Source organism: Cynocephalus volans, chromosome X (assembly GCF_027409185.1).
Source record: "Cynocephalus volans isolate mCynVol1 chromosome X, mCynVol1.pri, whole genome shotgun sequence".
In the NCBI taxonomy this organism is placed as follows: Eukaryota; Metazoa; Chordata; class Mammalia; order Dermoptera; family Cynocephalidae; genus Cynocephalus; species Cynocephalus volans.
In genome coordinates, this window is record NC_084478.1 from 72,285,710 (window position 1) to 72,300,872 (window position 15,163).

At 41.2% G+C, this 15,163-nt stretch overlaps 1 protein-coding gene across 1 annotated transcript; it reads right to left on the minus strand.

Moving 5' to 3' along the window:
* Window positions 1-2,691: 2,691 nt before the first annotated feature.
* Window positions 2,692-4,223, minus strand: LOC134367129 (spindlin-2). The gene is made up of 2 exons (XM_063083764.1): window positions 4,120-4,223; window positions 2,692-3,572 (listed from the first exon to the last, which is right to left on the minus strand). The coding sequence occupies exon 2, from the start codon at window positions 3,568-3,570 to the stop codon at window positions 2,791-2,793; it is 780 nt and encodes a 259-aa protein (XP_062939834.1). The 5' UTR covers window positions 3,571-3,572; window positions 4,120-4,223; the 3' UTR covers window positions 2,692-2,790.
* Window positions 4,224-15,163: the final 10,940 nt, after the last annotated feature.

The window sequence follows — 15,163 nt, forward strand, 5'->3', positions numbered from 1 at the left end:
TTTCCCTATCTATCTCACTTCAGCCTCCTCTGTGGAATTTCATTTCCCCATTCTTGCTTTATTTTTTTCTTCTCGACACTTGTCACTATGAAAATACTTTATGTTTACTTATTTACTTTGACTTCTGTCTCTGACACTAAAATAAAAACTCTATGAGGGTTAGAGTTTTTTTTATCATTATTTGTTTATTTTGCTCATTACTATGTCATCAGTACCTGTGCCCAGAATAGTGCCTGGCAGAGAGCCCACCCAAAGTAAGTTATTTGTAGGATGAAGATAAAACAAATAAATTAAAAAGTAAATGGGGTCAAAGCACGTCAAAAAGGGGCAATTTTCCCTGGGTTTAGCGTAAAAGTTACAAACACAAATGCCTGCAAAGGACAGCTGTACATTTTATTAGAGTGAAGCAGGCCTGCTGGGGGTGTGGCCAAGTGGAGAGGGTATTCTGAGTCTAAAGGGGGCTGAGCCCTACCTCAGACTCAGCTGCTTGTATCCTTGTTGGAATGTGGGCCCTAATCCTCATGTTTTGTTTTGTTTTATTTTCATTTTCCAGAGAAGCCAGAAACACGGATTTTCATAATGTGAAATTTCCCAGGTGTCTAAAGTACCTAATTTAAAGTAGAAAACAATAAATACATGAAGAACAAACATGACAGCTGGCTGAAATTGGCCTCTGGGCAGCCTGCTGGTGTTTGCTGGACTAAACTGTGTGATGTATGAAATAATATTGATCCCTGCTGTAGACAGGTGGGCCTGCTTTGTGTAATTCCTGAGGCAATCGGCCTCAGGTCATGTCAGGTGGAGAGAATGAACTGGATTTACCACCTTCTTTCAACTCCTGGAAGCTCCATGCCTCCCCGCACTACACATGGAGTTAGGGAAGCCTGGGCAACAGGTAGTCCCCAGCACTCTTTCTTTGGGGGCAGAGGTATAGGTTAGTGAAGGGAAAGGATGCAAAAAACAGAAAACAAACCAACAAAAAACCCGGTGAGGATTTTGAGAGGGACTTCAGGAGAAGGACTGGGGAAAGGCAAGGAGAGGAGGAAGAGAAGAACGCAGACCCGTGCATTGAACACCATAGTTCTGAGTGACATTTGGGGGGGGTCACCACTTGTCCCCACCAACCACAACCCCTCCATGTGATACTATACTATATAGCAAGAGGAGTTAGTTGTACAAAGTCACAACTCCCAGCCTGACTGCCCATGGTATCTACCTCACTTAGAGACAAAGAGCTGCACAAACTGTCATCACAGCTCCCTGTGAGCTTGGGGTGGACAAGACTGGCCACGAAATCCCCATGAGGGGTTAGTAGCCACTGGCTTTGTCTGGGGTCTGGCCAGAATGGGGCTTCTGGGAGCAGCAGGCCTCCCGTTGGAGGAGCACTGGTTGGAGCCACCTGTGGTTTCATGAAGCTGCTGGAAGAAGCATGGACAGGCAAGTACTTCCCATGCCCTGGAGAGAGGCATTAGGCTTAATCCTCTGATGTCCCTCCTCTCTAGGGAGGCAAGAAACATTCCAGCAAGAGGAAAAGCAGTGATGGGACCACTGTACCTGGGTTCAGCAAGGTTCCCTTTTTCTGGATAAAATACTTACCAAACACAAGGTGACACATCGCTTAAGTTCTGAGAGCCCCACTAACCCATTCTCTACCAGCGTTGTTTACCCAGTGTAGGAGAAATGATCCAGGACCTTCAGGTCCAAGATTTACTGCACCTGGGTCCTCTGGGAAACGTGGAGGCAGCCACAGCCCACTGCTTATGGAGTACCACCTTAGTGTGTCTAGGCTGGGGGTTGGTGTTCTGCTTGGCAGGTGTGCCCTGAGCTCCCTGGAACAAGAAAAGACTTATAGGTATAAAGTTGACTCCTGCTTAACTCGTCTGAGTCATCCTTGTCAAAATGTCCTTCTAGGGAACCTCCAGTGCATTTGGCTTCTTTGACAGTTGCCACTTCCTTGGTGTACAGGGCCAGGGGGGACAATGTGGATACTGCCAGAAGTCCCACTTTTTCCTGGGCCTTCCCATCCCTCTCAGGCCCCACTCCCCACATCTCTTTTTCTGTATTCTCACTCTCTCTGTCAGTCTTTCTTATTTGAATTCCTCCTTTCTCAGTGTCCTTCCCCTTCCGCCTTCCCCCCAACCCATGAGTAGACCCTCCTTTTGTGTATCCTTTAGCCACTTTCCAGATCCCTGCCAACTTCATCTTTCTCCATCTTATTCTGCACATCTTCTAAGCTTCTTTGTGCCCTTCTCTACCCTATTTATTCTGTCTGTTTTCCTCTAAGCCCCAAGAACTAACTCTCCGTTATCCTTCACCCCCTTCCCAGTTGAATGTTTCCTTCTCATGGCTCATCCCCTCCACCAGGAAGCCTTTCCCTTTCGGCCCCTCCCCACCTCTTCCTAAACAGTCATCTCCTCCTCTCCCTTCCCCTATAGCCCATCTCTAGTTCCTTCCGCTCCTCCCCTCCAGACCAGACCAGCTAAGTCCCATTCCATTTTTAGATGACTGGTTACGATACTAGCTGAACTTTATCCACAGTCTGAATTGACAGCTGTTCTTTCTCTCATGCCCCATCCACCAAACACATCCAATCTTCTCCACAAGACAAAGTGCTTACACACAGCATTTCACGTCCACATAAATTTGTATTTTTCAGAACAAAACAACAGTTATGCTGGCAAAGATGTTGGGTTAACAGGAAACCTTAAGCTTCCAATACACTGAAAAGTCAACATTTATCACGTGTCTATAAATTATACATTTGCCTCTACGAAACTGGCAAATTTCACTCTAACAGGACTTTTTCACCAAATCATAGACATAGATATGGAAATCATCATCAAACTTGATGAAATACACAGAAGGTTTGGCTTCCACTTGGTGAATGACCATGCCGATCCTTTTGGAGCCATCTTCTTTGGTATATTCCACATGTTTACCTATCAGACCATCTACAACTCCTCCTGGCTCCCTCTCTGCTGGAGGAGACTCACTGGACTCTGGCATGATACGGAGGTCACCTTCTTTGTAATCATCTAGAAGCTGGTACATGTACAAGACAGGATCTTTCTCATATGTAATATAAAACCAGGCTTTCATGATAGGTGCTTGGGCTAAGACCATCCCCCTCCATTCATCCTTAGAACCATGCTCACCCTCAAACATATGTTCCACTGCTTTGCCAATTATCGTATTTGCAAGGTTGGCATCACTAACTTGAGATGATGCCACCTTGTCGGAAAGAATTTTAAGAGACAAAACTCTTTCATCTCTGTGAAGTTCCAGTCCATAGACACAGTCAATTCCATCATATTTCACCAGATAAAGAGAGGGATTTATAGGCACCTGATCCAGAACGGTTCCTTTCCACTGGGTGATGGGCTCATCGCCTTCCTTCCATCCGTGAGAAATTCTGCAGCCCACGATGTTCCTGCGGGGCTGGGAGGAAGGTCTGCCCCTCTGCTTCTTTTGGGAGGCTTTTTTCTTCATCATGTTTGCAGACCCAGTGGTCCGTCCCACAGCTGCCCTAGTTTGTTGCCCCTCGGCCTCCTGTGCGTTGGGGGTCTTCATGCCTGCAGGGGGAGGAGAGACGATAGAGAGAAATATCCAACATGCCACAGGTGAACTTTATGTACCCGGCGTTGGCGCCCAAACGTTCCCCCTGAGCCCGGCAGCAGTGCTGGAAATCCTGGCTGCGTGCCTGCAGTGCTCTCCCTCTTAGATTTCTTGAGGCTGCGGGAAAGGGCTGGATTGGTGATAGTGCTGGCTGGGATTCAGAACTCTGCAGAAGGGGGCAGGCTACCTGGTCTTTGCAAGGGGCCCACTCCAGACCCCCTGTAAAGCACCTATCCCTCCACTACCTTGACCGGTACCCACTGCTCTCCTGCCCTGAGCGTCCCAGCCTGCTGCCCACACGCCCCGTCCCTACCCCAACCGCTACCCTGGCACCCACCACCCTTTACTGCGTTCACCTTTAAATCCTTGCCTAGCTCCTAATGCCACCCCTCTTTTCCTGTTGCCCACAGCACTGCTCGCCCCATCCTTGCCCGGCGCCCACCTCCAATCTATCTTCTGCTGAATTCCATCTCATCGCTCCCCCCTGTCCATTCTGGCACCCACCAACGGCCTTGCCCTGCCTGGCGTCCACTGCCGGAGATCACGGGCCTCACGTGCCCAAATCGGACACCTCGCTGTTGCCTCCGCTGTGAGCCTGTGGGAAGGAGGATCAGCAGCGACCAGCCGAGTGAGTGTTTGCAAGAGCTGGGAGGTGAGGATCCGGACGAGGAGAGTCTGGGAGGGCGGCGCGGCAGGGGAGGAGGATGGCGGCGGCGTCCCTCGTGCTTGCCTTACTGGCCCTGCGCCTTCTTAAAGGCGGCAGCGGCCCTTCTGCTACATTGGGTTTCCACCAGCCGCTGCTGCCGCTGCAGTCTCCTCCCTCTTTTCCGTAGCACAGCTTCCTGCCAGGAGAGAGGCCTCCCCTTCCTGCCAAACAGCGCGCCCCCCTCCCCACACCAGCTTCCATGCCTTCCATTGCCCTGGACTCTAAAGAATCTGGTAGTTCTGGCTCCACCTTTTTCCAAAATTAGAAGCAGCCAGGCGCACAACCTTGTTTGAATCCTGTGCTCCTCCCCCCGCCCCATGTCCCATATCAGGTTTCTTTTTTTCCCACTCCTACCTCCACTTTCACCCTCTCAGCGCTCTTGCCCCATCTGCTTTCTATTTTGCAGGAATTTGCTTTTTGCATTTCCCCAGTTCCTTTATGGAGTTATTCTGTATGCATAAATTTACTTTTCCTGTAATTTAAAAGGATTTGTGGTTGGAGAAGAGAAATGCCGTAGTGCTCAATCTGCCCTTTTGACCCAGTTTTTCTCTAATTTTTCCTGCCCAGCCTTTCCAGGCCTTTTTTCTTGACTTTTTCCCTCTATTGCAAAATAGTTGCAGGCAATGTGAGTACCACGTAAATTTTAGAAAACTGATGTGGAGAAAAATATAATCAACTCTTACTCCCCCAGCCTCACAGCAAAATATTAATGCTCATTATATTTTTACCTTTTTCTAAGCTTTTACAAAACTGGAATCATACTACATACACAATTTCTTGCCATGCTGTTTTCCATTTAGAATAGCATTTTTTTTCAAGGCAAAAAATATTTTTTCAAGATATTTTACAAACCAATTTTCTATTATTTAACAAATATTTATTGAGAACTTGTTAAATATCTGACCTTTGGTCCATAAAATTCAGTTTTACAGTGATCCATGATTTGACTTTTTTTCCCAGTACTGGACATTTGGGTTAATAGTTCCATGATAACTGATTATCTAATCTATTTACCAGAATGGAAAGCTTTGGAAAGAAAGTAACTTTATAGGAAGTAATTAAGCAAAAATGGTAATTTTATAAATCAGTGGAGAAAGATTGGGCATTCTTTAAAGAATGCTGGAATGATATTTAAAATATTTTGGGAAGACTGCATACTAAATTTGTACCCATATCAATATTTGATTTATTATGCTGTAAAATGCAGCAAATAAAACAGAATAAAAAGCAAATGAATAAACTGAAAACCCTGTAAAAAATATAAATGTTTAATAGTTAATTAGGGTAACTGATGGATGGGTTGTATGTTAACAGATTAACTTGGCTTAGTACAATAAGATGATTCCTGAAAAGAAAACAAGATCAATAATAATTTTGATTCGACAATTAAAGTATGAAAAACATTAAAATATTATTTAATGTTATTAAGTATGAAAAAAGAGGTCCACATTTAGTGCTGATGCAAATGAAAGTTCATCCTCCTGGAATATCACCCTCGGCATCCCAAAGAAAAGTGAAGGGGGTTTCCAGGGCCATAAACTGAAATTTCTGTCTCTGTAGCTTCAACAAGCAGTCACAAGCTCTGCTGAGCTAAGTCTTTCAGCATTTCTCTAGAACAGGTAAACTTCCTTAGGGGAAAAACATCCACCAAATTCCCTGGTCACCTTTTGGATCTGTTCTCCTCTGATTTCCCACCTTTTTGGATTTTAGATGCCTTTGAGCAGACTTATCTTTTACATTTTTATTTTTGTCCAGATTTTATAGTTTCCTTAATGGGAAATTTGTTTTGAATTGCTTAGTCTCCTATTACTAAAACCCCTAACCCTGTTTTTCATTATAATAAAATATATGTGTTAATAATCAAATTGTATACATTAAATATGTACAGCTTTTTGTATGTTAATCATACCTTAATAAAGTGGTTTGGAATAAAAAATGTGTTCAACTATTTGTAATGGCTCCAAACTGAAAATCACCCAACTTTTCATCAACATTATACTGGATATGTTGTGATATACTTATAAATTGGAATGTCACACAGCAGTGAGAATGAACATGCAACAACATGAATGAACCTTGCAAATGCGTCACACACAAAAGCCAGACAACAAAAGGTCACACACTGAACTATTCAATTTATTTAAAGTTCAAAAATAGCCAAATTAATCTATTGCCTTAAAAATTAAAACAGCAAGTACACTTGCAAGTATATTTTCCAAATAGATGTTAATAACTCACATTTCACCAACAGTTTGTAAAAGTAAACTTTGAAGACATTTTTGAACATGAATACATAGCAAGAAAGGTTTATACAGATGTTGAGTTGCAAAACGTATTGAATTGTACTAGATATTAGTTGATATTGTAGCCTAGCATCCAGTCACACTGCCACAATTTTCCTCTTGGGAACAACTTAAGCTTGACCTTTCAGAACACAAAATTACTATTACAGTGATTGGTTTAGGAATAGCCATCAACCTAGTCAGAGCCAATGAGGCACAATGATATTTTGCATGAGGCAGATCATCTTTTCTATTGGAGTGAATGAACCTGAGAGAATATGAGAATTAAGCTGCTCTATTCACTTTACCATCTGGAGACTAAGAATGAAAGAACCACAGGGAGGGGAATGGAGCCAAGCTAAGTGAAAGAATGAGAGTGTGTCCTAGTGACACTTTCTGTACCTGTAGATGGTTGTGGCCGCTGACTTTCCAATATTCATCCCACTCTGAAAGGTTAGTCTAAGTTAATCATGGTAATGCCATTCCGCAGAAAGTGACTGGTTAAGCACTGGGCATGTGATCTAATCCTGGCCAATTAAACATAACAGTGTGTCTGCTGGATGACTTCTGACAAAATGTTATTACTTCTGAGAAACAGAAACAGAACATGATGTTTCTCAATTTTTTTTCAGGTGCTACTATGTCTAAATGTGACCCTTGAAGTCACTGTTACCAGCCTGTGGGCAAAATCCGCATAATGAAGACGGCAGAAGAGAGAATGGGAATACTTTGAGCAGTTGGATCATATTTAGCAGTTACTCATACCGTTGCTGGAGTCCAACTTCTGGTTTTTGTTTGTTTGTTTTTTATTTTATTATTTTAAAATTTTAAATTAAACATATTCATTGTTACAAATCATACTTATTCTTTATGTCCCTTATCCTATCTGTCCGCTTCCCTCTCCCCCTCCCTCCCTCCTCTTCCCTCCCCCTCTCCCCCTCCCCCCTCTAATGACCACAGATTTGTTCTCTCCATCTGATAGATTTACTGTGCCTCTGTTGGTTTGTTGCCTAGATGATCTGTCCAGTGCTGAGATAGGTGTGATCAAGTCCTCCCCTATTATTGTAAATCAGATGCTTCTTCTATTACTCTGGAGTGTGCTTTGTAGAGAGAGAGGGCCTCTTTTTTTTTTCGCCTTGGTCTCCATTGGTGCCGCTCCTTGTGCCAATGTAGTCGAGAGTCTGGCATGTCATCTGCACATCTGCACAGTGGCTGTGACTGCTGCTATAAAGACCAGTCACTTTTATGGCAGCTGTGGCAACTGCGGTGGCTATGGCGGGCTACCCACGTGAAAATGGTGTTTTTGGCGTGCTCTTTATCTGGTTGTGGCTGGGTTTGGCTTCCCCCAGCTCTGTGCCTCATTCTAAGATGTTGTTGTGGAGTACTTGTGGGGGAGAAGGAAAAGGGAAGGAGAAGGGGAAATACAGTGGGAAGAAGGGGAAAGAGGGAGAACATGATCAAGGCCTGTGCCCCCACCCTCATTCTGGCAGGGGAGACCAGGGGGCTTCTAGCAGCAGCTGGGTTGTTGCTGGGCTGGATGCAGATGTCAGGGTGGAGTCCTACTTTTGACTTAAAGTTACCAGAAAACAAATTTCTTTACAGTTAAAGCAATTTGAGTCTGTGTTTTCTGTTACTTTCAGTTGAAAGCATCTTAAATGGCAAAGTGTCCCCACACTTAAATGACATAGCATCTCTCAACACTACCATTAGACTTTTAAGTTAAATGAAAGAATACATTTGCAGGGATCTACACAGCTGGTCCCCATGCTGGGAAATGGGACATTGCCTCCAGACTGTAAAAAATTTAGGGTTCAGTTGCAGATGAGGAAAAAGGAGCTATTTGAAAAACAAGCATGAGGTAAAAGACACTGTTCTAATCTATACTATAAGAATAAATACACTTAGATGAGCAAACAACTCCTTAAATGAATTCTGTCAACAGAATGATGAGCTTCTTATAGTCTCCTCAGAGGAAGAAGCAGGCTTCCTGATTTGAGTATCTCTACCTCAAATATATTTTCTACATACTTTAGATTCATCTGTCTTAGATAAAGAGGTGATCCTGATAGTTATGCTTATGAGAATACAAAAATAAAAATTCTAGTCACTTATTTTTTTTAGATTTTCGTGCATTAAGAGCATTTTTCAAACTTATCAAAGGTTAATATGGTTTACTGCAATCTTTATAACAATAAAATGATTTATAATAGAAAAAAAACTAATAACCTTCCTCTATCCCCTTTCTTTTTTCTGTTTGCCACCTCTCAGGACTGCCTAATGTTCTTTCATTTCACCTCCAATCACACTCAAGCTCTTGGTATGTATTATTACAAACCTTGTTTTTTATTATTTTTTATTTTATTTATTTATTTAATTATTTTATCATGTTTTATATATTTTTATTGGTTATGAATATTCATGAGATACAAAGCTCATTGTCACTCCTCGTGCCCAAGATGTGAAGGCCAGATTCATACTGCCAGCATACCCATTACCACAAATTGCATTTGTGCCCAGTGTCCCCCACCCAATTATCCCTCCTCCCTCCCCCCTACTCCACTTTGTAGCCCAAGGTATGTTCTCTCTTTCTGCAATTCCAACCTTTTTCAATGATATTACAACAACATAAAAATATAACACAAATAAAGGAATTTGGAAGTCCTTCCCACTGTTTAACATTAGTGGGATCATACTATATACATTTGTTTGAAAGCACAAATAAACAGATATAGCTCTGAAGTATCCTTTTTATAATTATATAATATTTCATACTATACATACACCACAATGTATTCAACCATTCCCTTACAGATGGACATTCAGATTTTTTTCTCAGTTATTTTGCTATTACAAAAAAATGCTATAATAACAAGTGAGTGCAATCCAATTGTGACATTTGTCACTCTTTTGATTGCATGGGTTGATGGTGCTTCTTGGCTGACAAGGCATCTCTGTTTGCTCTCCATGCTGTTGCATTCATTCTTCATAAAGCTATCTGTGCTGACATGAAAGAACCTTTCCAGATAAAGAGGACTGTCTTCCATTTAAGACTGGGCTTCCTTGTCTAGTCCTCCAGCCAGCATTTAGAAATTTTACCCCTCTTTTTAAAAGCTCTTGAATCAAAAAGAAAATTTCAAAAATTTAACAACAGAGAACTTGAAAAATGATAGCAATGGGGACACAACATATTAAAATGTGTTGCTTATAGCCAGCACTCTACTCAAACACAAATTTATAATAATGACTATTTTCATTAAAAATTAACTGAAATTATTGTTACAGATATTCATGGAAACTTAGAGGAAATAACTGAAATTTGCAGAAAGTGATGAAATAGAAAACAGAAAATTTGTTGTTGAGCCCAGCTGAGTGCTCGCCAACCAGAGAGGTGCCTCCCCTGAGAGGCCCGAGATCCACGGAGACCACGCACTCTGCGGTGCCAGCTCATAACTGAGCATGTCGGCCTCACCACCACTGGACCCCACCCCAGCCTGGCCAAGTGCATGCTGAGATGAGAGGTGGCCCCCAGAGAGGCCCAAGTCATCTGGAGACCACATGCCCCATGGCACCAGCACACGACCTAGCAGGAGGGTCTCATGACCGCTGGACTCCATCCCCAGCCTGGCCGAGTGTGCACTGACCAGAGAGGCACCCCACCAGAGAGGCCCAAGTCCTGCAGAGGCCACACGCCACCCGGCGCCAGCGGGCAACCAAGCAGGTAGGCCTCACCACCACCAGACTCCATCCCCAGCCTGGCTGAGTGTGCTCCGACCAGATGGGTACACCCCCAGAGAGGCTGGAGTCCCATGGAGACCACGTGCCCTGTGGCACCAGCACATGACCTAGAAGAGAGGCCTTGCCACCTCCAGACCCCATCCCAAGCCTGGATAAGTGCATGCCAACCAGAGAGGTGCCTCCAAAGAGAGGCCCAAGACCAGCAGCAACCACTTGCCTGAGGTGCCAGTGAACGAAGAAGCAGACACTGAGGCAGCTGTGTCAAATTGGCAGCCCCAGGAGGATCCAAGCCAGACAATAGTGTCGAACCAGTGAACCATGAAATCCCTTGCCATAATGACTAAACATCAAAGGAAAGATAACAGAAATATGAAAAATCAAGAAAGTACACCACCAAAGGGTAATAATTCTCAAGCTCAAGATCCTACAGAACAAGAAGCCCTTGAAATGTCTAACAAGGAATTTCAAGTGATAATTCTAAGGAAACGAAAGGAGATACAAGAAAACTCAGGTAGACAACATGATGAAATGAGGAAAAGGATACAGGACCTGACAGAAGAAATGTACAAGGAAATCAATGCCCTGAAAAAGAAAGTAACAGAGCTAGCCGAGCTGAAGAATTCATTGAATAAAATAAAAAGTACAACAGAGAGTTTAACCAGCAGGCTTGCAGAAGCAGAAGAGAGAACTTCTGACCTTGAAGATGGGCTGTTTGAAATAACACAGGCAGACAATAAAAAGAAAAAAGAATTAAAAACATTGAAGAAAATCTAAGAGAGATATCAGATAAACTTAAGCACTCAAATATCCAAGTCATGGGTATTCCAGAAGGGGAGGAAAAAGGAGATTGCATTGAAAATATGTTCAACAAAATAGTGGCAGAAAACTTCCCAGGTATAGGAAAAGACACAGATCTTCAGATTCAGGAAGCTCAAAGATCCCCAAATGTATTCAACATAAAAGGGTCTTCTCCAAGACATGTTATAGTCAAATTGGCAAAACTCAAACACAAAGATAGAACCTTAAAAACTGCAAGAGAGAAGCATCAAATCACCTATAAGGGAGCCCCAATGAGACTAACATCAGACTTTTCATCACAAACCCTAAAAGCCAGAAAGGAATGGAATGATATATTCAAAATACTAAAAGACAGAGATTGCCGGCCAAGAATACAAAACCCTGCAAGGCTATCCTTCCAAAATGAAGGGCAAATAGTATATTTCTCAGATAAACAAAAACTGTGGGAGTTCACTAACACACGAACACCCTTACAAGAAATTCTCAAGGGAGTACTGGGTTTAGTACCTGAAAAAGAACTACCAGTGCCATAAGAACTAAAGAAAAATCAAAACCCATGAATAAAATAAAAATGCAAGCAATGAAGAGGATAAAAAGCTTATCTACAACCGAAGAAATAAACAAATACAGAAGACAAACAGTAAATCAGAAAGAAAGGAACAAAAGACACTTAAGATAAAATGCTAGGATAAAATCAACACTTTTCAATAACAACTGTAATGTAAAAGGATTAAATTCCCCAATCAAAAGACACAGACTGGCTGACTGGATTAGAAAGGAGGACCCAACTGTATGCTGCCTTCAAGAGACCTACCCAGCTCACCTATAAAGACTCACATAGACTAATAGTTAAAGGATGGAAAAAGATTTACCATGCAAACAGAAATGAATAACAAGCTAGAGTAGCTATTCTTATACCTGATAAAATAGACTTTAAACTAAAAACCATAAAAAGAGATAATGAGGACCACTACATAATGATAAAAGGATTCATCCATCAAGAAGACACAACAAACATAAATATATATGTACCCAATATCAGAGGAGCCAGATTTACAAAGCAAACTCTGTTAGACCTAAAGAAGGAAATAGACACTAGTACCATAATAGCAGGGGACCTGAACACCCCCCTATCAATATTGGACAGAATATCTAGGCAAAGAATCAGCAGAGAAACAAAAGATTTGAACAACACTCTAGACCAATTGGACTTGGCAGATATCTACAGAACATTCCATCCAACAACCTCAGAATATTCATTCTTCTCATCAGCACATGGATCATTCTCCAGCATAGATCACATGTTAGGTCACAAGTCAAGTCTGAACAAATTCAAAAAAACTGGAATTATTCCATGTATTTTTTTCAGACCACATTGGATTAAAATTAGAAATCAATAACAAATGAAATTCTGGAAACTATACAAACACATGAAAATTAAACAGGATTCTACTTACTGACATATGGGTCCAAGAAGAAATTAAACAGGTAATCAAAAAGTTTATTGAAACTAATGAAAACAATGACACATCATACCAAAACCTGTGGGATACTGCAAAAGCAGTACTAAGGGGGAAATTTATCACATTAAATGATTACTTCAGAAGAATGAAAAGATGGAAAGTGAACCTAATACTTCACCTTGAAGAACTAGAAAAATCCAAACCCAAAGTTAGCAGATGGAAAGAAATCATTAAGATCAGAGCAGAACTTAATGATATTGAAACCCCCAAAATGATACAAAAATCAATGAATCAAAAAGTTGGTTTTTTGAAAATATAAAGAAAATTGACAAACCATTAGGATGGCTAACTAGAAAAAGAAGAGAGAAGACCCAAATAATGAAAATTAGAAACAAAAAGGGTGATATTACAACTGATACCTCCGAAATACAAGGAATCATTAGCGACTACTATAAGCAACTCTCTGCCAACAAATTTGAAAATCTCGAGGAAATGGAAACATTTCTGGACACACACAAATTACCAAAACTGAGCCAAGAAGATGTAGAAAATCAGAACAGACCAACAATATTAAAAAAGATTGAAGCTGTTATCAGAAGGCTCCCAACAAGGTAAAGCCCAGGACCAGATGGATTCACAGCAGAATTCTACCAAATATTTAGAGGAATTGACACCAATTCTCTACACACTATTCCAAAAGATTGAAACAGAGGCAATTCTCCCAAACTCATTCTATGAAGCAAAAATCACCCTGATATCAAAACCAGATAAAGATACAACAAAGAAAGAAAACTACAGGCCAATATCCTTGAGGAATGCAGATGCAAAAATCCTCAGTAAAATGCTAGCTAACAGAATACAGGAACACATACACTAAATTATACAACATGATCAAGTGAGATTCATCCGAGGTATGCAAGGTTGGGTCAACCTATGCAAATCAATAAATGTGATACACCATATCAATAAAATCAAACACAAGAACCATGTGATCGTCTCTATAGATGCTGAAAAAACATTTGATAAAATTCAACAATTGTTGATGATAAAGACTCTGTACAAGTTAGGTATTGATGTAAAGTATCTCAACATAATTAAAGCCATATATGATAAACCCACTGCCAATATCATCCTGAATGGGGAAAAGCAGAAGCTTTTCCTTTAGGAAGAGGAACTAGACAAGGATGCCCACTCTCACCACTCCTATTCAACATAGTGTTGGAAGTACTAGCCAGAACAATCAGAGAAGAGAAGGAGATAAAGGGCATCCAGATTGGATAAGATGAAGTCAAACTGTACCTGTTTGCAGATGACATGATCCTATATATTGAGCAGCCTAAAGCCTCTACAAAAGTACTCTTGGAGTTGATAAATGATTTTAGCAAAGTTACAGTGTACAAAATCAACACACAAAAATCAGTAGTATTTCTATTCTCCAACAGTGAACATGAAGAAAGAGAAATCAAGAAAGCTTGCCCGTTTACAATTGCCACCAAAAAAATAAAATACTTATGAATAGAGTTAACCAAGGATGTGAAAAATCTATAATGAGAACTACAAACCACTGCTGAGAGAAACTAAAGAGGTTACAAAAAGATAGAAAGACATCCCATTCTCTTAGATTGGAGGAATCAACATTGTGAAAATGTCCATACTACCCAAAGTGATATACAAAGTCAATGCAATCCCCATGAAAATTCCAATGACATTTTTCTCAGAAGTGCAAAAACTATCCAGACATTTATATGGAATAACAAAAGACCATGCATCACCAAAGCAATTCTGAGCACAAATTAATAAATAAATTAAGCTGGTGGCATAACACTTGCTGACTTTAAACTATCCTACAAAGCTATAGTGACCAACCCAGCATGGTACTGGCATAAAAACAGACACAATGATCAACAGAAAAGAATAGAGAATCCAGAAATCAACCCACACACCTACAGCCATTTGATCTTTGACAAAGGCACCAAGCCTGTACACTGGGGAAGTGGCTGCCTTTTCAGCAAATGGTGCTGGGATAAGTGGATATCCATATGCAGGAGAATGAAACTAGATCCATATCTCTCACCATATACTAAGTCAACTCAAACTGGATTAAAGAATTAAATATACCCCTGGAAACAATAAAACTTCTTAAAGAAAACATAGGAGAAACACTTCAGGAAGTAGGACTGGGCACAGTCTTCATGAATATGACCCCAAAAGCACGGGCAACCAAAGGAAAAATAAACAAATGGGATTACATCAAACTAAAACGCTTCTTCACATCAAAAGAAACAATTAACAGAGTTAAAAGACAAGGAACAGAGTGGGAGAAATTATTTGCAAAATATACATCTGACAAAGGATTCATATCTAGAATATACAAGGAACTGAAAGAACTTTACAACAAAACATGTAACCTGTTTATAAAATGGGCCAAAGAGCTAAGTAGGCATTTCTCAAAGGAAGATATACGAATGGCCAACAGACACATGAAAAAATGCTCAACATCATTCAGCATTTGGGAAATGCAAATCAAAACCACACTGAGATACCACCTCACCCCAGTTAGGATG

Bases quoted from the DNA above. Each gene is read 5' to 3' on its own strand.
- LOC134367129 (XM_063083764.1), bottom strand. From the start codon at position 3,570: ATGAAGACCCCCAACGCACAGGAGGCCGAGGGGCAACAAACTAGGGCA.